The 23,178-nt window shown below is 49.0% G+C and overlaps 1 protein-coding gene across 1 annotated transcript in view; it reads right to left on the bottom strand.

Moving 5' to 3' along the window:
- DECR1 (2,4-dienoyl-CoA reductase 1) overlaps positions 1-23,178 on the bottom strand; it is a 541,630-nt gene that overhangs the window by 339,417 nt on the left and 179,035 nt on the right. Inside the window, exon 5 of the mRNA XM_069621325.1 lies at positions 15,075-15,222. Coding sequence (XP_069477426.1) covers positions 15,075-15,222 — 148 coding nt within the window. The remainder of the gene's footprint in view (positions 1-15,074; positions 15,223-23,178) is intronic.

Below are 23,178 nucleotides of genomic sequence, written 5' to 3'. Positions count from 1 at the left end.
TAGCCTTTGTTTCCATTTTGCTACTGGGTCAACTGGCATGGGAAAACAATCTAAGCATGGGGTACATTCTGCATGGTTCTGATGCTAGATGGGTCAGACTTGAATTCCTAATGTATCGCCTGATCTGGTGTTCAAGAAATCCAAACACCTGTACCTGCCCGGCTACCTGACTCCTCCGTTACTTGGGAATACCCAAAAGTGCAGGAAGTTCTGCTACATTTTCTCTGCCTCACATCCTTGTTTCAGGTAATCAAGTAGTCTGGCAATGTGTTGAGTTCCTGCAGAGATGCAACAATTGTGGAGATGCCTAAATCAGCAAACATCCTATGGTGGAGACAATAACCACCCTATAAAATGCAAAATATATTAATGAATGTATTGCTCCTAAAATATAGTCAATGATGCAGGTGGGGTTTTTTCAGTAACATACAAAGTAATGCAGTACAAACATTTCCTTTTATGTTACAGAGCACAAATAGAACCAAAACAGCATGATTTAGTTTTATGTTACGGAGCAAACATTTGTATTACCTGTTAGCACCAGTTTCGCTGCTTTATTGGAGCAAAGAGCATTTTCACAATTTTTAGCACCAGTGAAAATATAAAAGAATCTAGCTCCAGTACAACAAGGGACATTTAGCCAGGTTACCCAACAGCACCGCCCTTCTCATAGCTCAAATTCTCTCCCTCATTTCCCTAGCCTGTCTTGTTAATAGGACACACCCCTGTCTCTAGACATGTGGTCCAGTAGAGGTTCCCTTTGACAATGAAAAGAGGCTTCTACAGCAGGAATTTTCAGATTGTCCCCACAGAACATGGTATATAGCCCCAGACATCAGTACCATATATAAAGCTTTCCGAATTCGGAAAGGCATTTTAAATAATATTTAACAGATTTCTGGTTGGTAGCAGTGGATTATTTAACCATTGTCGTTTTGAGCATAGCTGCAAAGTATTCAATACGTGTTAAAGGGAGGGCTAGCCTGTATTCCTTTTTTGATTTTTTAAGTGTACTATTCCTTCCCCGTTCGATACAGGGCCACCAGTTATCAAAAAAAGGTGGGAAGTGCCCATATTTGATTATACCTGGATTTCATTATGCCACAATTAATGCTTTGTTGCAATGTGTCTATCTTTCCAATCTCCATGGTTCAGGATGTTTGTTTGCATGTATGAGGCAATAAGTGCTCAGAGTACGGGATGACGTGTGAGCGCACTGCTTTCCCTGTACTACTCTAAATTCTTTAATTCACAGTTATGAAGCCTTACAGTGGTATGAATTTTGACAACTCTGAAGCCTGAAAAGTAGATCCACACAGGCTTGACATATGGCCAACTTTGCACTGCACCAAACCTGCAGATGAACTGGCCTGCTATTAAATCTCAGTTACCAGTTTAATGGTATCCACTACAATGTGGATTGTGTTTCCCGACTTTGTGAACATTCATGATTAGGAAATAGGGCTCCTGGTCAAGACCCTGTTCTGTCCAGGTGGACTAAATTGTCATAGACACAATTGAAAGGGTCGGGTAGAGAAATTCATGCAGGCACTCACAGACTTAAGTTAGTATAAACAGTGATTATTCATTAAATAAAACACAAATACCTTTTGTTCCTTCAAAGATGTTCATTATAATCAAGAACAATTCTTATGGGCAAGTGTCCATACAGAAATGCAACACAGAACAACTAGATATATAGATCAAGCAAACAATATATTACATCAAATATCAACCCAAAGTGCATGGTCTGGGTTACAGTACAAACATTACAACACATACATTTCTTACTGTCAATATCTGCAGTGACAGTGGTATTGTGGTGGTTACACTATTTTAACAGAACAAATTCATTCAATCAGTACATAATAACAAGGCACACAGTGAGTATTGTATAACAGTGGGACTCGAAGAGTCTACACCAAGGTGTTTCGGCCCTTGTGGGGTTCAGATGTGAGCCTTTCTTATGGGGCCTTCATCAGGACTGGACGACTGGAGTGTCGGGAGGTTCTGTGTGTGCGTGTCAGTAGACGACTGGTACACGGAAAAAAGTGGATACCCGCGATCAGTGGGGTGGCGCACAGGTCACTGGACCGGGGACAGAATTAATCTGTCTAGTTACAGCCGAATCTGCATCTCGGATCCTGCGTTATGTCAGATTCATAGGCTGAATGCTGACGGATGCGGAGAAAGGTGGGTAATGGCTCTGCAGACGGGTGAGGAATTCCGGCTGCTGGGCGCACACAACGCGTTGTTGCAAGCCGCTAGCCAGGGACTCGGCACTTACACGGTCAGCAACAGGATCGTCCTTGAACTTTGATCCACACAGTGTGCACTTCCGCTACCCCTGGCATTTAGCTGAAATGACATCCCTGTAAGCAAGGGACTTAAGCTCTGTTTTTAAATGTCACACTTGCAAGCAATGACTGAGAAGAGAAGCTGCTTCACATGGTCTCAAAACAAGCATGTATTCAATTTCAGACTGGTGCAGTTCTTTTCGACTTGTGGGAAAACTGATCGTTAGGGATTACGCATCATTCTGTTGTAACACATGTACTGCTTGGGGAATTGGGAATTGAAGGTGTGTTTTAACACTGAGGTCATACTGGAATAACTGGATGACACAGACATCAAAAGCACGTTATGGACTGTGTAAGCTGCCTACTTCATGCCTCGGCTGATGATTTAACATTGGGGCAGTAATTTGAAATACAATTTACTTGATGTATAAGAGCCATCCAAATGCATAATAAAATAAAATGTTGATAAATGTAATCAGCTGTCAGAGGCTAACTGCTCATCGATTAGTAGTCATGTGATGGCCTGCACTTCACCTTGCATGTTTTTCTTAGCTTAACGAGGCAACACAAATTCATGCCTAGAAATTAAAAATGAATGAACAAATGCCAAAGCACAGCTATTGGCATTGCAAATGCCTGTTTCTTAGAGGCCAGCTCCTAAACATACAAAACTGTCCCATACTACACCTCTAGTTTATTTGGGATTACAGACCTGCCAGGACAGGTTTACAATAAATGTGATAATTACGGGGGTTTTCATCAAGTTCATTTGAATGTGTAGTTATTATGGCAATCACCCACATGTTGGGGGCGGACATGGCCAGTAATGGCTCGCCAGTCCGAGCTTAGTTAGGCCCGTGCAAAGCAAGTGCCTCAGTGAGGGCTGTGGGCCATTACCGGTCATGTCCACAAACCCAGACAAGGGGGTGAAAGCCATTTCGCACCTCGGGGTTGATCCCGGGTGAGAATGGTTACTTACATTTTTTGGGAGAGTATTCCGCGGCACCAATCTCATGAGGAAAATAAAAAGATGGCTGTCACCATTGGAAAATTGACTAAGTCCCTCTTCCATTTCTATGGTGGCCTCGGGTGAGAGGAGTGCCGGGACCTGAGCACAAAGCTCTGGTCCAGCAGGCAAAAGGGGAGGGAGGAGATGGGGAAAGGGTATGTTTTATTTTGGGGGGTGGGAAGGCAACAGGGAGAGGCTCCCAGTTTCCGCCCCACATTAAAAAAAATAAAAAACAAGATAAAAAAGATAAAGATGGCGCCACCGAGGGGAAGTACCTCGGGTGACTGCAAAGAGCAGGCGGTACACAGTGTATTCTCGCCCGCTCTTGCAGCCACCTGACTGGCTGAACACCCTTCCCTGGGAGCAAATGTCTAATTGTGCGAGTGGACAGAGCCTACAATGATTCCTTATGGGAATTCAAGATGAACATACACACCGTTGGCACCTAAGGGGTTATGGCATTACAATTGTCTGAAAAATTTGACTTGCAAAGGCATTTTGTGTAACAGTCAACAAGAGCCCTCAGTTCCATCTATCAAAGTCAAGAAAAAAACAAGACTAAGAGGCCAGGTACAGAATGGACAAATCAGGTTCCATATATTCAGACTTGCAATTCAACAAACTGACAGGATCCCACCATGCCCCACCTCCCAAGCCAATCCAACGCGCCTCCAACTCACCTGGCCTTTATTACCCTCATAGTCAGACCTCCTCCAAAACAGGTCACTTCCGTTTGACCTACCCCACCCTTTAATACAACAAATAGATATCTTTGCATCCCGCCTGAGTCTCTCCACCATAATGCATTCCTTATGACGAATCCCGCAATGTTCTACTTCCAGGTCAATGGCCTCTATATGACATCTGGTGTCGACCTCCTCAAGTGAGGAGCGTGGAGCCACCGACACCATGTGTACTTCCTTTGGGGAATAAGGATATATTGGCTATAAGTTAGCCTGGCATGGAGTGTGTTGGTGGAGAGCAAGGAGAAGCGGTAGGAGGAACAAACGAACAAGACCGGTCCGTAAGTGGGAGTGTGGCGGCAGAGATACTGCAAGAAAGCTTAAGATCCCAGAAAGGCAGCGAGACAACCATGAGACACAAAGCGTAACCAACCACCCAGCAGGAGAGACCCACCGAAAGAGGCCCAGGACCAAACTCATCTCAACCATGCAGCCAGCTTCTGCAAAGTGGAACGACAGACGAGATTATGTCTTTATTGAGTTTTGTGTGAAAGACATCAAAGAAGTAAAAATAGACTTTGAGAACACTAAGCTAACATTCAGTTGCCTTGGAGGCAGTGGTAGTCTTAAACATCGAAATGAAGTTGAATTTTTGATCTATGACCCAAATGGTTCCAAGCAGAAAAGAACAGAACGGTCCGTTTTGTGCCATTTACAAAAGAAGATTCTGGTTGATCGTGGTGGCAGTTAACAAAAGAAAAGGCAAACGTGGGTATGAAGAGCCAGCCAATAAATCTATGGTGGCTGGGTTGGGGGCCTCTTAGTTTGTGTTCCGTAGATTTTCCTTCTTGTGTTAAATTCTCCCACTTTGCGAGTCCCTCAGCATTTTTGCTGTACTATTAGATTTTTGGACTGATTCTCCCGAGTAGATGGGACCCTTTTTCCCACACTGACTCATTCTGTTACTCTAACCTTGTGGACCCTTTCTACCCCTCTTTGGTACTTTTTAATGGAGTAATGCTTTCCTATATGTTTTCTGGCATCTACATTTTTTTAATCGCAGTATACAGCACTTTTTGTTCAGCGTTGCTGAAGCTCCTTGAATGTTCTTTTGTTTTACCTGTGTTAATGCACGTTACGAGAGCAGGGGGGACATCATTTTGTGCCTCCTGTATTTCAGCACCCCCCACATTATGTGGAGTGCTGAGGGGAAACCTTGTTTCCCTTGTCTCACGGTCCAAGTAACGTTTACTTACTGTTACAAGTTCATCTGACAGGCTGGGGGCAGTGTTCCTTTTAGCACAACTTGTGGCCTTTTTGGGGCAGGCTGCCATCTAGGGACACTAGGGCCACCATGTCCCTAAAATGGTGGCTGTACTTTTTTAAGCTCTGTTCATGACGACTTGTTCTACTTGAGCCTTCTTCAAAACAGCCTGGGCGGAGGAGGTCTTGATGAGTCTTTAGTCTTTGGTGGGCTTCCCTTGAAGATCCCGCCAAGGTTCTCTGAGTGCCTGAAAAGACGGAAAGTGGGGGAGGTGACCAAAACTCCCCTGGTATTTGTCCTGCAGTGTGCCTGCCTGGAACCAATTTGTGCCGAGAGGCTGGCTATCCCCATTGAACAGCCACCACCCCATGAATGCATGTCTGGTGATTAGGGTGGTGGGCTCAGCCAGTTTTCTGCAGCCTTTGTAACTCTCTTTCCCTCACCATTCTTCCCTCCGGTCTGACGCACTCAGCTGGACACACCTTTGATGCTCTCATCTCAACAGACATCCCCATCTCCAACCCTCTCACTAGACTTCTCTCCTGGTCTGATCATGCCCTCCTGTCCTCTCACCTGGATCTCTTGGGTCCCCCTGCTAAGCCTCTGCCTGCACTGCCAGTCTCCTTCTCCGTCATTCGACCGAAGAAGAGATTGTCAGTTGCTGCTTCTGCCGCCACTTTATTCCCCCTCCCACTCCGGCCACTTACTCTCACACTGACACAGCCCTTTTTAACCTTCACCTCTCCATCTCCAACACTCTGGATATCCTTGCCCCCGTCATGAGGATCCGCATGAAGCATGCCTCCAAGCGCAACACCTGGTATGATTCTGACCTAGCCTCTCTGAAATGCAGAGATGCTGAGCGGAAGTGGCAGGCTTCGAGCACATCCTCTGACAGACTAGCCTGCCGCCTGCTCCAAAGGCAACACAGATTCTCCATTTGCTCGAAGAAGGTGGCCTATATCCAAGCTGACATCTCTGGTGCCAATAACAACACGGTTGAACTGTTCAAAATCTGCAAGGAACCCGCCAATCCTACTGCAGTCTCCACTTCTCCTCCGCCATCCGACCTTCTGCACTGCAATGGCCTCTTACTTCATATACAAAACACAGGACATTCTGTCCTCACTCCCTTCTACACCACTCCCTTCTCCCTCACCCGCTCTCTGCCCTTCCCTCTGACTCTCCTCTTTCTTGCCCATTTAACCGGATGTGGTCTCTAAACAAGACCTCTCTATGAAAGTCTCTTCCAAACAGGTGCTCCCCTGCTCCTCCAGAACTACCAAGCACAATATTGCCTCCCTTGCTCCAGCCTTGGCTTGGCTTATTTCTGCAATCACTCCTTTGCCACTGGCTCCTTTCCCGTACTCCTCAAGCACTCCCTTGTGCACTCTCTCCTCAAAACGCCTTCTGCCGACCCCGCTTGCCTGGCCAACTACCGCCCTATCTCCATTACCCCCTTCCTGGACAAACTCTTGGAGAAGGAACAAGTTACTTACCTGTAACTGTTGTTCTCCAGCATGGGTCTGGCATGGATTCACATGCTCATGAATATTCCCCGTCGTCAGGCTGGGAATCCTCGGTAAAGAAAAAACCAGTATCAGTTTCGTTTCTGATCTGTCTTTCGTAGTAGTAACCAATCACTGGTCTCTGCATCATACTGACCACAGCCAATAACTGCCCTCTACCTAAGCACCGCCTCTGGCAGCCATCTTCAGATTTGGGAGCACGTGAAGTGGCAGTATGACCAAGTGAAGAGCCGCAGAGGGGTAGGCGGGAGGGTTCGCATGTGAATCCATGCCAGACCCATGCTGGAGAACAACAGTTACAGGTAAGTAACTTGTTCCTTCTCCAGCATGGGGTCTGGCATGGATTCACATGCTCATGAATAAAGAATACATAGCAGTACACACATGCACAACCACGGGAGGTGGCAAAGGCTCAACATTAAGCATTACATCAAACTCAACATTAAGCATCTTACCTCCTCACCAGGCTCACCTCAGGCGAACAGGTTGCGCAGCACTGCTTGGCCGACCCTGGACTCCTCCCTGGAATCCCGATCGACGCAGTAGAATTTCGTGAAGGTGTGCGTCGACCTCCACGTAGCAGCCCTGCATATCTCCAGCAGGGGCACACCAGAAAGGAACGCTGTGGTAGCTGCGATCGCTCTGGTGGAATGGGCTCTCGGACGGCCAGGCAGCGGTCGGTTCGCCAACCGATGACAGTACATGATACAGCCGGAGAGCCATCTGGAAATGGAAGCCTTTGAGAGAGCCTTCCCCTGATTGACAGGTCCAAAGTTCACAAAGAGTTGTGACATCTTCCGAAAACACTTCGTGCGGTCCACGTAGAACTTCAGCGCTCTAGCCACATCCAACGAGTGCAAAGTCCTCTCAGCCGGCGACGAAGGCGACGGGAAGAACACAGGCAACACCAAGGGTTCGTTGAGATGGAAGTCCGACGGTACCTTGGGCATGAAGGAGGGGTGCGTCCTGAGCACTACCCTCGTGTCGTGAAAAGTCAAGTACGGGGCCTTGCAGGAAAGGGCCTGGATCTCTCCCACCCATCGTGCGGAGGTGATGACCACAAGAAACGCTGTTTTCCACGACAGAAACTTCAACGGGGCCGAGTGCAGAGGCTCGAACGGAGGTCCCATGAGCTTGGTCAGCACCACGTTGAGCTCCCACGCCGGGGCCGGCGCCTTCACCGGCGGGAACGATCTGAACAGTCCCTTCATGAACTCTTTCACCAGACGATGAGATCACAGGGACGACCGGCCCGTGGTTCTGGTGTATCGGGAGATCGCAGCAAGATGAATCTTGATGGACGCGTGTGCCAGTCCAGCTTTGGCCAGCGTCAGCAGGTACGGCAGTACTTGGGGAGCCGTAATCCGTAGAGGGTTAATCTTCTGTGCGTGGCACCAGACAGAAAACCTCTTCCATTTGTGTCCGTAGCATTTAAGAGTCGAGGACACCCTGGCCTTTGCAAGAACCTCTCTGCAGTCGGCCGGTATGTCGTATCCTCCAAACTCTAGCGCTGCAGGAGCCAGGCCTGCAAGTTCAGCGATTTCGGGTCGTGGTGGAGGATGGCGCCTCCTTCCCTGGAGAGTAGATCCGCGTCCACCGGCAGCTTGATTGGCGGGGACGCTGACAAGTCCAGAAGGTCCGGGAACCATATCTGCCTCGGCCACGCAGGTGCGACAAGGATCATCCTGCACCGTGACCTCTTGAGCTGGTTGACGAGCCGGATTAGCAGTGGCAAAGGAGGGAACGCGTAGAGGAACAGGCCCTCCCAGGGGAACGAGAAAGCATCGCCCATGCTCCTCGCCTGGGGAAACCTGCTGGCGAACCTCCGGCACTTGGAGTTCGTCGCTGTCGCGAACAGGTCGATCTGGGGTGTGCCCCACCGTCGGAAGAGGCGATCCACTAGATCCTGCCGTAGTTCCCACCCGTGGCACGAGCGCAGCTCCCTGCTGAGTGAGTCGGCGATGGTGTTTTTTTTTCCCTGCCAGATGAAACGGCACCAGAAACATCCCTTGGGCGACTGCCCAATGCCACAGGTCCTGCGCCTCTTTGGACAGTGCTGGGGACCTGGTTCCGCCCAGTTTCCTGATGTAAAACATGGTGGTGGTGTTGTCGGTGAAGATCCTCACCACCTTGCCCTTGAGGGACGGAAGGAAGGACCTGAGGGCCCAAAACACTGCACGGAGCTCCAGGACGTTGATATGTAAGGATTTCTCCGTCGGGAGCCAAAGGCCTCTTGCGTGCAGATTTTCGGTGTGCGCTCCCCACCCTTCCAGGGAGGCATCCGTGGTCACTGTCTCCTGGTGGGCTGGGGTCTGGAAGTCCATGCCCGCCGTCAGATGCGCGCGGGTGCCCCACCACCGGATCGCTCGTCGGAAACTCTCGTCGAGTGTGATCCTTTCCTCGAAGCTGCCCGTCGTTTGGATCCAGCGCGCGTCCAGGAACTCCTGCAACGGGCGCATCCGGAGCCTGCACATGGGAATGAGGTAGATGCAGGAAGACATCATTCCGAGGAGGGACTTGATGGACCTCACCTTGGCCGCGTCGGCCACCAACATCCGCTGCATCTTGCCCAGGATGGTCCTGGTCCTCTCCTCCAACGGGGAGGCCAGAAGGGACACTGTGTTGAGCCTCGCTCCCAGAAACAGAGCGTCCTGCGCGGGTACCAGGTGGGATTTGGCGTAGTTCACGGAGAATCCGAGGTCCGTGAGAAGTTGGACGGTCCTTGCCGTGTGTGAGGAATTTTCGGTGCCCCTTCAGGATGGGAATATGGAAGTAGGCATCCTCCAAATCCAACGACGACAGGAAGTCTCCTTCCTCCAGCTGACCCAAGACGTGCAGGAGGGTGACCATCTGGAACTTTTGCGCCTTGATGAACTTGTTCAGACGTCGCAGGTCCAGGATGGGGCGCCATCCCCCCGTCTTCTTCTTCACGAGGAAGTATCTCGAGTAAACTCCGGAGCCCCGAAGCCTCTTTGGCACGAGTTCGATGGCGCCCTTCCTGAGCATCGCCTTTACCTCCAGGAGAAGTTGAGGGACGTGAAGTTCTTTCCTGGCCACGGGGGGGACGCGCGGACACTTTCTTTGAAACTCGAGCGCGTGGCCCCGGGCCAAGGCGTCCAGCACCCAACGGTCGGTGGAGATGGACTCCCACACGCTGACGAAGCTCGCCAGCCGGCCTCCCACCGGGGTGCTTCGGTGGGGGCACGACCCCACGGCCGGTTCAATCCTGCTTCGACGAGGCTTTGCCGCCTTGTCCTTGGCGACGACGGCGGGGTCCGCCAGACTTCCCTCGTCCTCTGTAGGCCTCCTGAGACGACGAGCAGGCCGCTTGACGGTAGGAGGAGAAACCGCCGCCGGAACCTTTGGGGGCGCCCTTGCCTCCGCTGCTCCGAAAGGGCGTCCGTCGTTGTTGCAGAACTCCAAGGGCCCGGGCCGTCTCGGTGTCCGCTTTGATGGCCTGAAGGGAATCGTCCACTGTTTTCCCAAACAGGTTGTTCCCATCGAAGGGCATGTCCAGGACTCTGGTCTGAACGTCTTGACGGAAGTCCGTGGCCTTGAGCCATCCACGCCGCCTAAGGCAAACGCTGTTGCCCAACTGGCGGAACCCAGTGTCGGCGATGTCCGTCGCAACGGTAATGGCGTGGTCCGAAGCCACCTCACCTTCCTGCAGGATCTCCAGGGCCTCTGCCCTCTTGTCATCCGGCAAGAAGTCCAGCAGGGGAGCCAGTTTGTACAAGAGCTCCCTGTCGTATCGGGCCACGATAGCCAAGGCGTTGGCAGCTTTAATCGTCGTCGCTGCAGACGAGATGACTCTGCGTCCCACAGCGTCCAATTTCTTTCCCTCGCCGTCCAGTGGGGAAGTCGAAGTGGAGGCCGCACCCCCCCCCGCTTTTTTCCTGGCCGCCGCAGAGACGACGGAGTCCGGGGTAGGCTGCGCCCGGAGGCACAGGGGGGCCGTGTCCGGGACCCGGTACTTTTTCTCGTACCGGTCTCTTCTAGCTGGCGTCGTGCAAGGGTTCTTGAGGACGGTGAGGCCCTCATCCCAAATGTCGTCCAATAGAGGCACTGCGAGGACCGTCTTCCTCTTGGCCTCGCGCCGCTGATAAAGGAAACCTTCCTTCTTCTTCTCCTCAGGGCAGAGTTGGAAAAGCTCGGATGCCCTGGCGATCATGGAGTGGAACGATCCAATCTCGTCGGGCGGAGAAACCCTGGTGGGAGGCGACGATGGTACATCCTCGTCGTATACCTCGTCGTCCGTACCCGTCGCTGCCGTGTCAGTCCCCGTATCATCCCCTCGGGTGGACGGGGAGGAGGGCTGGAAGGGGCGCGACGGCTGAAAAGGAGGAGGAGGGTGGATCCTTCTTTTCTTGGTAGGGGGAACCCCAGAAGGTCCCGGTTCCGGGTCTCACGACGGGAGAGGTTCCGTCGGCAACGGTAGTCTCGTCCTTATCTCTGAGCATAAGGACTGTATAGCCAACAAAATGGCCGCCGAGGTGTCTCGCGGCGCTGGCAGAGGGGAATCCGACGGGCGATCAGGGGCCCCGTCGGTACCCTCGACGTCACCTGCGTCGGGATCCATCCCGACGGGCCGGTCTTCTTCCACGCCGAGGCCGTGGCTTAAGACTTCGACCAGCTCCTCCTCCGAGGTTGAGGCCGAATCTACGACGACGCCCTGCCCCCCCTTTTTCTTCCCCACGGGGGATTTCACGGGGGTCCTATTGATGGGCACAAAAGAGGACTCCCTCCGAGGTGGCAGGGAGACTCTGAGCCCCGAGGTCGCCACCACTGGCGTAGCCTCCACAGGCTGAGCCAGGGCCGCCGCGACAGTATCGATAGAGGGCTTGGCCGGATGGATTAAGGCCTTCACCACCTTAGGTGCGCTCACCGCCTTATCCTTGAGGGGGGGGACAATGCCTCGCTCCCCCTCCGATGGGGCCTTCGAGCTCGACCGGGGCCTCTCCAGGAGCTTCGCCGGGTGCTCGCCCTTCCTCTTACCCGACCCAGAGCGTTGGCTCGTGGCTGAAGGTGCCGGGGAGGGTGCGCACTGCCTGGCGCCCGTAGAGCCCGACCGTTTGGCGCTCCCGGTGCCAGAGGACTCGCGGTGCTTGGCCTTGTGTTGGACCCCCGTCGCCGGGGCGTCCTCAAAGGTCTTAGAAGCCCACTCGGATTTCTTCCTCTTCTTCTCGCCTGACGGGCTCTTCCCTTCCAGCCAGTTGGCGAGACGTTGATGGCGGTCCTTCATGGTCCGCTCCGACATGTTGCCGCAAAACGCACAGTCCTTCTCCACGTGCGTCTTGTCCTCATGCAGGCAGTAGAGACAAAAGGAGTGTTCGTCCTCCTTAAAGACGTTCTGGAGCTGGCATCCAGGGCAGATCCTGAACAGCTTTCCGGGCGTCGAGCTTCCCTTCTCCTGGGCCATGTCCGGGCCTGAGAAAGTTCTGGAGTCCTCCAAAAGCATAGCTCGACGAAATCTTCACCCTTGAGGGGCGCAGACGAATCCGACACGGGTCCCTGTTGATCGGATGGAGAGTCGGTGGAGCTTGAGGCTCTTTTGACCGAAAAAACGAAGTTTTTGAGAAAAAACGTGAAAAAATAGCACTAACGCTCGAGAGCAATAGCACGAGGATCCCAACACATGAACGTGCGGTAAAAATCTGAAGATGGCTGCCAGAGGCGGTGCTTAGGTAGAGGGCAGTCATTGGCTGTGGTCAGTATGACGCAGAGACCAGTGATTGGTTACTACTACGAAAGACAGATCAGAAACGAAACTGATACTGGTTTTTTCTTTACCGAGGATTCCCAGCCTGACAACGGGGAATATTCATGAGCATGTGAATCCATGCCAGACCCCATGCTGGAGAAGCTGGTAATTTTCCAGCTGATCCACCACACTGAATCTGTTGGTTGTCTACAAGACCACCAGCCTGGCTTTAGAGCAGCCAGAGGCACGGAAACTGCACTCCTGAACACCTGTGAAGACTTGCTCTCAAATCTCGATTCCAACTCTCTTTCCGTTCTCATCCTTCTTGACCCCTGTTCTGCCTTTGGTTCTGTTGATCATGCCACCCTTTGGCATCACTAACCTGGCACTGGACTGGTTGACCTCCTTCCTCTCTGACTGGCAATCCCATGTTCAGCAGGCCCTTTTCCCTCTTCCATCACTCTCTCCACCTCTGGCGTCCCTCAGGGCTCTGTCCTTTTGCTGTGGCTCTTCAATATCTACCCTGCCCCTCTAGCCCATTTGGTCTCTGCCTTCTCTCCTCAAGTACAGTGTTACGCAGATGACACACAGCTCTCCTTCAAGCTTCACTCCACTGCCTCCTCTTGTGTCTGACTGCTATTTAGGAATGGTGTTCTGCTAACGATCTCTGTCTTAAGGCCAGTAAGACTTTGATCCGTCTCATTGGGACCCCAGCTCCCTCCTTCCCTCCTACTCTCGGGCCGCCCTCCATTGGCCCCTCCCCTCACCCTCTTGTGAGGCAAAAAACGTTGGTGTCATCTTCCACTCATCTCTCTCTCTCCTCACATCCCATACCTTGCCAAAAAGGCCCACTGTCAGCTTTACCTCCTCAGAGGCATTCTGCCTTTTCTCGCCTTCTCCCAGGAACTCAAATGTCTCCAGAGCTCTGTTCCTCTCTAGGCTGGACTACTGCAACAGCCTCTTCCTCAATCTGCCTAAATCCTCCCTTCGTCCCCTTCAACTAATTCAGAAGAGGGCTGCAAGACTTATCCTTGGCCTCAAGCCCAGGGACCACATCTCTCCAGCCCTAAAATCTCTCCACTGACTCCCAGTTGCTGTCACGATCCAAGTTCAAGACCCTCTGCATCATCCACAAGGCCTTCTAGAGCCTGTGACATCCAACTCACGTTTCCTAAATACCTCCCTGCTAGAGCCCTCCAGTCTTCTAGCTCCAGCTCTCTGCAGATCAGACACTTTTCCAAGCAGAGAGTGGGGGTAGATCTCTCTCTCTCTCTTTCACAGGAGCTCCCCTCTGCAATGGCCTCCCTGCACCCTTCACACTTGAGCTGATCTCCTTAAGTTCTTGAACCTTCCTTCCTTCCTTCCTTCCTTCCTTCCTTCCTTCCTTCCTTCCTTCCTTCCTTCCTTCCTTCCTTCCTTCCTTCCTTCCTTCCTTCCTTCCTTCCTTCCTTCCTTCCTTCCTTCCTTCCTTCCTTCCGCTGCATTTTAACTGGCTGTCTGGTTCCTTCTGAATAATACAGGGTACAAGGTCCTCCCCGCCCAGTCTACCCCAGAACCTTGGTCTCCCCCGATTACCCCTCCCTAACCTGCACTTGCCCTACCAAGCTCCCTCCCCCTGCACTAGCCTGGCTGGGCCTGCACCCCTATTGAGTACATCCAGCCCAGTCCTCGCACTTATCATGTACACCTTCATTCCCCTGGCACTTGGTCACATGGCCTCCCCTTAGCACTCACCTAGCCAGGGGGCCCCTCTTCCCTCTTTGGTCCCCCCCATTCCCCAGCACTTGCACGCTCTCCACTCCGACCCGCACTTTCTTTCCCTCCTTAGTATTAGCGCATACCGCTCGGATCTGCACTTCTCGCCCACCTCCCCTCTCCCCTGCACTTCTTGTTACAGCACTTGCACGATCTGAATGACAAGGCCTAGTAGGACCGTTTTTGTTATTCTTCATCCCTTTACCCCCCCCCAACCCGTTGTCTTGTTGTGCCTTGAAATACCTTTTGCTGTATAGGCGCATTATAAATATCCAATAAATAAAATAAAACATTGTCTTCAATCCAAAAATGGCGGCTGGGTGTCCATCACCCAGTGCACCAGAGAGCCTCTCCAAGCGCTGCCTCAGCAGTTCTACAGCACATGCTCCTAAGAGAGCCCTCGAGTGAAAGCATTTCCCAAAGTCCATAGATGGGGATTACTCTATTAATGTCCGCTATAGTGAAAAGAAAAATAATAAACGCCCAGGCTTACAAAATGCTTACAGATACTTCAGGCATCCGATATTTGTTACAATAGTACATAAATGAATAAGACTTTCCATCACAACATCATCATTTACCTACATAAAACTGCACATTATGTGGTGCCTTTATGGCACTGCCACGTCACTGATCGCTCCCCCTCACTTGAGTGTTGAAGATAGTAACAGATCCTATGCAAATATTGTGCAAGTAAGCACATGGTTATGTAAGTTAACATTAAAAACAAGATTAATTTAATGTATTTTCCTATGCATAAATCGGCACACTGATAAGTGAACTAAGGCGTGAGTTGTTTTAGTGCTAAAGAAGGAAACGGGTTAGTTGCCTACCTTTCTGTGCTTTGATTAGTTCTTTTCCAATTTCCAGTGTTACAAAAGCTGTGCCATTGAGCACAATGTCTGTTATGGCCCTCCAGGCATTAGCAGACAGACGTTCCGATGGAGATATAAAGTTTCCTGCTGCATTGTTAATTATAACCTAGCAGATTGATGAAAGACAAAAAACACACAATGAAAGTGCTGCACTGCTTACTACAAGATATATGAAGTTCATACATAAAACACACTCACTCATTTGAAAAGGAAAACCTCGTTGCGCTCATCTATCAAGCGTCAATGATTGTAGTAGGGAGAACTGTCACCATTCAGGGGAAAACGAGGACTTAGTCGAATGTCGAATTGTCAGAGTGGCATCAGCTATACAGTGACAACTGCTGGAACACTTCCATGAGTATGAGATCTAGAAAGCTCTGGTCACTTCTGTATAGCCTCTGGAGATTTTCTTTTTTACCAAGAATCAAAAGATACAATTCAAAGATATCAGAAACTCAGGCTTTGCACTTAGGAAGCAGGCTTGCAGGTGTCTATGACTGCCCCATCACTTATCACCATTTGTAACAGTGACAGTAACCAAATTAAAATTGAATACCAGATCAGTGGTTACTTCAAGAAGACCGACCTGAATAGAATGCCAAACAAAGTCGAAACATACGCATCTTGCTAAAACAGAACAGGATACCTAGTTTTCCCTCACTTTGCCAACATGTCCATCTCTAGGAACCTGGCTGGCCTATATGTCCATTTCCTTTTGAGACTGATAGTCCGGTCCTGTTTTTCTTTTTTTTTTGCTTTGTGAACTTGTAGTCCTCGATTTCTCCATCATAAACCAAGGTCTACAAGTCCTAGCTGTAAGGAATTAGCAGGACCAGACCCACAGCTCCCAAATGGAATGGGCCATTTTGACATGCATACAACCGCCAAAGAGGAAAAGACACAAATTAGAAATGATCTGCTAATGGGCTATACCGTGAGGATGTGGCTTGGAGCAATGCGTCTACAAACAAAGAATGACAAAGAATGTGAAAATTCAGTGTCAGTGTAAGATTTATGAGTAGATGCACTATTGGAATTGAGTTTTGGCTATAAGCCGAAACTATGGCATTTGAGTACAGATAGGAGGGAGATGTGATGTGAGGAGGGAGACACAGCTTGTGGGTGTTCGGTTATTTACCCACCCATTGGCTACCCATGGTGATGTTATCCCCGCTGACTATTCCCACTGACTACCTGCCCCGCCCAGCCACATCCTCCTTGGATCTCTTTGAGCTAGCTCTACGAAGCATAAACATCAGACATTGGCCTTCCAGTGTTATTTGTAAGCAGTAAACTGAGATTTAATGATTTAATATTTGCTGTAAATGGCTAATGATGAAATAATATCTTAACGTTATGCCTTGTGGCACTTGATTTATATCTGCCCCTTCACTGAAGTTAAAACAAACATTGACAAAGCCAACAGTTTTGACTTCTGCATAGGTATTAGTTAGTCATTTGCCAAGCACTGCTATCATATGCCCAGCTAATACACAATTGTCCAGCTATTTCCATTTTATGGCCACGTAGTAGTACCATTATGGTGATCCCAGGCAAATGCCCATCTCATGTTCACACAAAAGTCAAAAACGGTTGACTTTGTCAATACATGGTTTATGGTCAACACTTCCCCACCTGTCCTCAGTGTCTGCTCATTACGGGTATCTCATTGGAAGCCTGAAGGGGATGATTTCATGTCACCTCATAGACCGGAAATTTGGAATATGCTTAACTTGAATGTATTGAGGCTCGTTTTTTATCCACTGCCGTTAAATAATGTCGCATTTCCTCTTTTGAAAAAATAAAGTTAAAAAAAAAAATTGATCGCATGAATCCTGCTTGTGGGAAGCTAATGTCTTTCAGATTATGGTGCACAAAAACAATCAGCTGGCAGGCATGGCATACGTGTTTGTGTTTGTTTAATCCCTGTGGACAAGACACAACTTTAACCTTCCTTGTATTGCCATGGTGCTTTGAAGTTGTACTGCCCTTCCCAATTTTTATTTTCTCTAAATTTAGTAGCATCTTCCGTGAAGCCGTCTGATGGCTAAATTGTAGCTGTGTATGTTTTTCATGCCCTGTTAACAGGCCCAACATAGAAAAGCTCTGTTAAAGCTCTCCCAACTATCCCTGGAAGCCACTCTGCGGACCATGAATGGATTCCAATGCATAAGGAAGTTACTGGCAAGATAGTAGTGGCAGAGCGTGAAAAAGTTATGAGCTATACCTAAACATTTTCAATACCCAAACATACATTAGCTATATAAAAAGAAAACAGAGGTGAGGCAAGGGGTTCTTCAAGGTAACCCGTCCTTAATGTTCTGGTAGCTTCCTAGGCTCACGTATTAGAATATAATATTTATTTAATGTGATTTAGTTTACATAAGAAACTTAAAAATACATTATAATCTCCATAAAATCTAAAACAATCCTAATAAAAACCATCAAAGCCATACATACCTCGTTTCCCCATGTATTAACTATAAAATACATTCGATTCACAACTCATATCTCAAATATCCCCAACATAGATCTGGCATAGAACCCTTGATCTCTTATCCTTTATGATCCAATGCAGTTCAACATCAAGACATTGCTTTTCCGCTTTTTACTAATGTACAGCATTCTATGTTCTGCTCAATAACATGAGGTAGTCTTAAAAGTATGCTCCCCCAATGAAATTCTACGTCAAAGACAGATATTAACTAAAAAGTAATTTGCCTATATCTTATATTGATATGCCCAACGTTGCTTCGATCTTTAGCCAAATGTTATACAGGGCAGTTAGCAGGCGCATACTATTAGTCTTAGTGCAGTATAACCAGAAGGACATTTCTCCAATGGATTCCCAATTATGCACATACATACCAATATAGTATTTAATTGTACTGGCCATTGCATGGCATTCGGTCAGTAGATGTTTTGCTGTCTCCAATGTCTCCTATCCTTTACATATGCGGCAGTCGTAGTTCGATAGGGATCTTATCTTTCCTCCCTGTGACACTCATTGTTGGGAGCTGTTCCATTCTAAATAGTAGAATGAATCGCCTAAGCCTTTTGGATGGACATAGTTTTAAATAAGTCTGAGGCTTCTACAAAGCGTATAACCTATACTGCACAAATTTGGAGCTCTGTAATATATCGAGATGTGTGCAATTCTCCAACCAAGCCCATAGATCGATATGTTTCCCCAGCGCATTCTGCACTTCCTCTGAATAGCTCACTCGTCTACAGGTCCAACCTATTTCCGCCAGAAATGTTATCATAGCACTATTCAGTGCACAGAAAGATGACTTTTTAGAGATTTACTGTTGCACTGTTGCTAATAGTGGGTTTTTTGTGCCACTAATCATCTTCACGTAAAGCCCTGCCCTCTTTTTCAAAACTATGGCTTTGAGGGAGATCATCCCTAACTCCAATCTTATCAAGGCCATAGGTATGCAGGGTGGGAGTCCCAGGATCCGTCGCCAAAATTTCTCTCAATGACCTGAAGCCATTTCAGGTCTAAGTGCAAAAGTGTTTCTAGACCGTATGTCATCATTGGGGAGAAAACTTGTATGTGAAATTGGAGTACCCCATAGAGTAAATCCTCCCTGCTTAATCATGAAGCTATGTAGCAAGGCCGCCACCTGTGCTGCTCTGATGGTACGAGTTTTCTTGCATAAAACATAGTCGCCACTGGGCTCGAAATCAATTCCCAAGTAGCGATTCTGTGGAGCATACAGAATTATTTCCCACCAAAAGGTTAACTCAGTGCTGTTCTTTTGCTCGTAAACCTCATAAGCTTAGTCTTTTCCAGGTTAATGGTAAGGCCATTGTTAGCTGCATATTCCCATAGAGCTGTGGCAGATTGTCGTAATCCACTGATGGTATGGTCAAAGATTACCGGATTGTCTACATATGCTAGGACAGAGCAGGGGACCAGACCGATTTTGGGAGGAAAATGTTTTGCTGCAGATATTGCCACTGGTTTATCGTGCACATATAGATTGTAAATAAGTGGTGCAGTAACACATCCCTGCTGTCACGACCCATTTCCTGAAACCCCCCGGCAGGCCCATGGGCCAGGAGGGGTCTCGGCTCGGTCCCCCAACAAGCTTAGGCATCCTTTGCCTAGGCCCTCTTGGGGCCAGGCTCATACTTAATGAAGACTTGTGCTTGGGAACTACTTTATTTCAATGCCAGTCAACATGGAGGCATCCACATAGCTTGGCTCCTTGTAACCAAGCAATGCGGTAGTGTTTTGGGTGTGGTAGCCTAGGGACTATTTTAACTGGACTACATTCTTGATGCTATTTAAACCACACCGACTTGGAGAACACGCTTCGCGTTACTTTGCAATCCTGCAACGTGACACTCATCGTATTCAGCAGCATCTGCGAACCTCGGAAGAACAGCACCTGAAAAATAAAAGGGACATCGTTATTAGCAGCAGCTTACCTGTGATTCCACCGTTAGCTGCACTTTGCTCCTGCAAACAGCATCCAAGGAACAGCGAGCCTCCCGGACCGTCGGATCTGCAAAAGGAGAGAAACAAGACATTAGACATTTACAATTGTGCCGGCAGCTTACCTCTCAAGTCGCCCATCAACCAGCACCGCCTTGGGACTTCTTGCTCCGGGTGAGCACCGCAACCTACGGGAACAAAAAACAACAGGTTAGCAATGGCAAGGCATCATAGCGCTGCGCATAGCGCCTACTCACCGCATCAAGGCGCTCTCGAAACACCATCACCTGCCGGTGAGTCCAAATTCAGCCAACGTTCCACAGCAAACTTCCGCGCACCTAAGGAGAGAGAAAAGATATTATTGAATCCAAGAAAGGCTTACAGTATAACAGTAATAAGACCTACCTGAAAGACTCTTAAGGGCAGCATCAGTGAAGTAACTAGATTGAACTCGCCACCAAAGGACAACGTGCCCCTGACAAGAAGGCAGGACGAAGAACACGCCAAAACCCATAACAAGGTGAGGAAAGGTCCGGGGAGGGGCTGCGGGCATACGGGGTGTTCGGAGGCTCTTACCCCAGTTGCCCAGTCTTGAACATTGCAATCACAAGCCGGTCAGACACCTCTACCTGGGAACAACCCACCGATGCAAAATCCTAGCATGTCATCCACTGTTTCTACTCCGGTACAAGTTGTGTTACCAGGTACAGTTCCTTTGGCACCACCAGAGAGGTTTGCTGGTGATCCACAAAATTATGCAGCTTTCATGAATCAGTGTAGCCTTCATTTTCTTTGCAGGCCGGGAGCATTCCCAAATGACCAATCACGGGTAGCCTTTGTTTTATCATACCTTAGTGGCAGCGCCGCAGATTGGTCGGTACCATTGATGTCCCATGATGACCCTTTATTACATAACTTTGGAGACTTTCAGAGGGAAATGGAAAAACTCTTTGCTCGCCATACCCGAGAACAAGCTGTGGACAATGAACTCCTTTCCCTCCGACAGGGGAATCGGGATTTGTTAACGTACATCGCAACTTTCAACCGATTGGTTGCTGAAGCTAGGTGGCCTGAAAACAAAAGAACCACGTTGTTTCAATCGGGGCTTACGAGGCGAATTAAAAGATGTTCTAGCTCAAGTGGTTAATCCTCCCAGAGATTGTTCTGAATTCATAGACTTGGTTGTGCAACTGGACCACCGGTTGCAAGACCGAAAAGCAGAACGTTCTAAAATGGACCCTCGGCCAGCGTACATTTGGCCTAGAGACAATGTAACTCGAGTGCAAGAAAATACTGTGGAGCCCATGCAAATCGGAGGGGTACGACCTGCACTAACAAAACAAGATCGAGATAAAAGGAGACAACAACTATGTCTGTACTGCGGAAAGTCAGGGCATTTCCTGAAGGACTGCCCAGTGAAACCTCCGAGGAAGATCGTTGGAGCCATGGAAAAAGATGAAGAGAAGGAGTGTCAGTCGGGAAACTGCCCAGCTCGGCAAACGTAGAGGTCAGTTTGTCGAGTGAGGGAAAAGAGCCACCGACCTCACACTTTGCAATTCCGGTGATCTTAATTAATAACCAACGGTCGTTGAGAATGCATGCCATTGAAGCATACATCGACAGCGGAGCAGTTGGGAATTATATAGATCAGGACCTAGCTGCAGTGATGGGGCTTCCCCTGTGTTCCAAGCCGACTACAGACAAGGTAACCACGGTGGATGAAAATTAACCTTTCCCAGCGACTGCTCTCCAGCCTGTTATTACCAAGAACAGAAACCTGCTTTCAGTATCTCTACGACTCCTGAAGTGGCAACTTTGGGAGTGACTAGTACCTTGCCTGAGGAATACCAAGATTTCCAGGATGTATTCCAGAAGGACCAAGCAAACACGCTGCCGCCACATAGGCCCTATGACTGCCAGATCGACCTTGTTCCCGGTGCTCAGGTTCCTTGCGGCAGAATCTATGCTCTCACAGAACCCGAAAACCTTCATCTGAAGGCTTATTTACGCCAGTACCTCGCAAATGGATTCATCCGTCCATCCAAGTCCCCTGCAGCTAGTCCTTTGTTCTTCGTACCGAAAAAAGAAGGGGACCAAAGAACCTGTATTGACTACCGCGCATTAAACCAGATCACTGTAAAGAACCGATACCCCTTGCCGCTCATCTCAGAAATGCTGGACAAGGTCAAAGATGCCCAAATTTACACCGAATTGGACCTTCGAGGAGCATACCACCTGGTGCGGGTCAGAAGCGGAGAGAAATGGAAAACTGCTTTCCGCACCAAATATGTTTTTTTCGAATATCAAGTCATGCCCTTTCGGTTATGCAATGCTCCTGCAGCGTTTCAGTATTTTATGAATGACGTTTTGAGAGAGTTAATTGATGTCTGTGCCCTAGTGTACATAGATGATATCTTAGTAAACTCAACTTCAAAACAGGATCACATCAAGCACGTCCAGTCAGTCCTCTCCAAGCTCCGGGAACATCGTTTATATGCAAAGCTGGAGAAGTGCTTTTTTCACGTAACCGAAGTTGAGTTTCTGGGTTTTATTCTTACTGCAGGAGGCATCAGAATGGACCTACATGAAGTGGACGCCGTTTTGAAATGGCCATCACCAACGTCAATAAAAGGGGTACAGAGCAATCTGGGCTTTGCGAACTTCTATCGCCGGTTCATACCAGACTTCTCACAGGTCATACACCAGATCACCATATTGCTAAGAAAAAATAACAAGAAATTTGCCTGGACCGAAGAAGCAGAGAAGGCTTTTCAGAAACTCAAGAAAAGGTTCACCTCCGCGCTAATCCTGCGACATCCTCGCCCCGATCTTCCTTATATCGTGGAAACAGACGCTTCCAGCATAGCGATGGGAGCTGTCCTCTCGCAAAGAGATCGAGTAACAGGCCAGCTACATCCAGTGGCCTTTTGGTCGAAGAAATGTTCTCCCCCGGGGATGAATTATGCCATCACGGACAAAGAACTCTTGGCGATCAAATCCGCCTTTAAGGCCTGGCGGCACTACCTTCTGGGGGCCAGACACACCATTACAGTTATCACAGACCACCGAAACCTGCAATACCTTAAGACAGCTAAAGCCCAGTCTTCACGCCAATTGCGGTGGGCCCTTTTCTTCGCCGAATACGACTATGTCATCACTTTTCGACCAGGGGTCAAGAATGGAAAAGCTGACGCACTCTCTCGTACAGGCACCGATGACTTGGTATATACGCCCCCAGATCCAGGCCCCATCATACCGGAAGACAAGCTCTTGGGCCTCACTACGGCCTTAACCCAAGTTGAACTGAGAGATAAGATTCAATGAACCATGAACCCAGATGCCTTCCTCGCATGGCAAGCGCAAGGAGAACAATATTCCATTAAAGATCACTTACCCTTTTTTAAGGATCGGTTGTATGTACCCACCAAAGACTTATAATTGTTGCTAGTTATCATGATTCCCTGATCGAAGGGCACCCAGGAATCACCAAGACTGTAGCCAAGGTAAAACAGAACTTCTGGTGGCCTGCCTGGTGTAAGGATGTCATCCAATATGTTCAGTCCTGCGGAGTCTGCGCGCAAAACAAGTCGCAAAAAAAAACATCCGGTCTTCTAC

The sequence above is a fragment of the Ambystoma mexicanum genome, chromosome 5q, assembly GCF_040938575.1.
Source record: "Ambystoma mexicanum isolate Mex_15411 chromosome 5q, UKY_AmexF1_1, whole genome shotgun sequence".
NCBI classification, from domain to species: Eukaryota; Metazoa; Chordata; class Amphibia; order Caudata; family Ambystomatidae; genus Ambystoma; species Ambystoma mexicanum.
The sequence above is the reverse complement of the archived record's forward strand: the minus strand, read 5'-3'. Positions and strand labels throughout refer to the sequence as shown.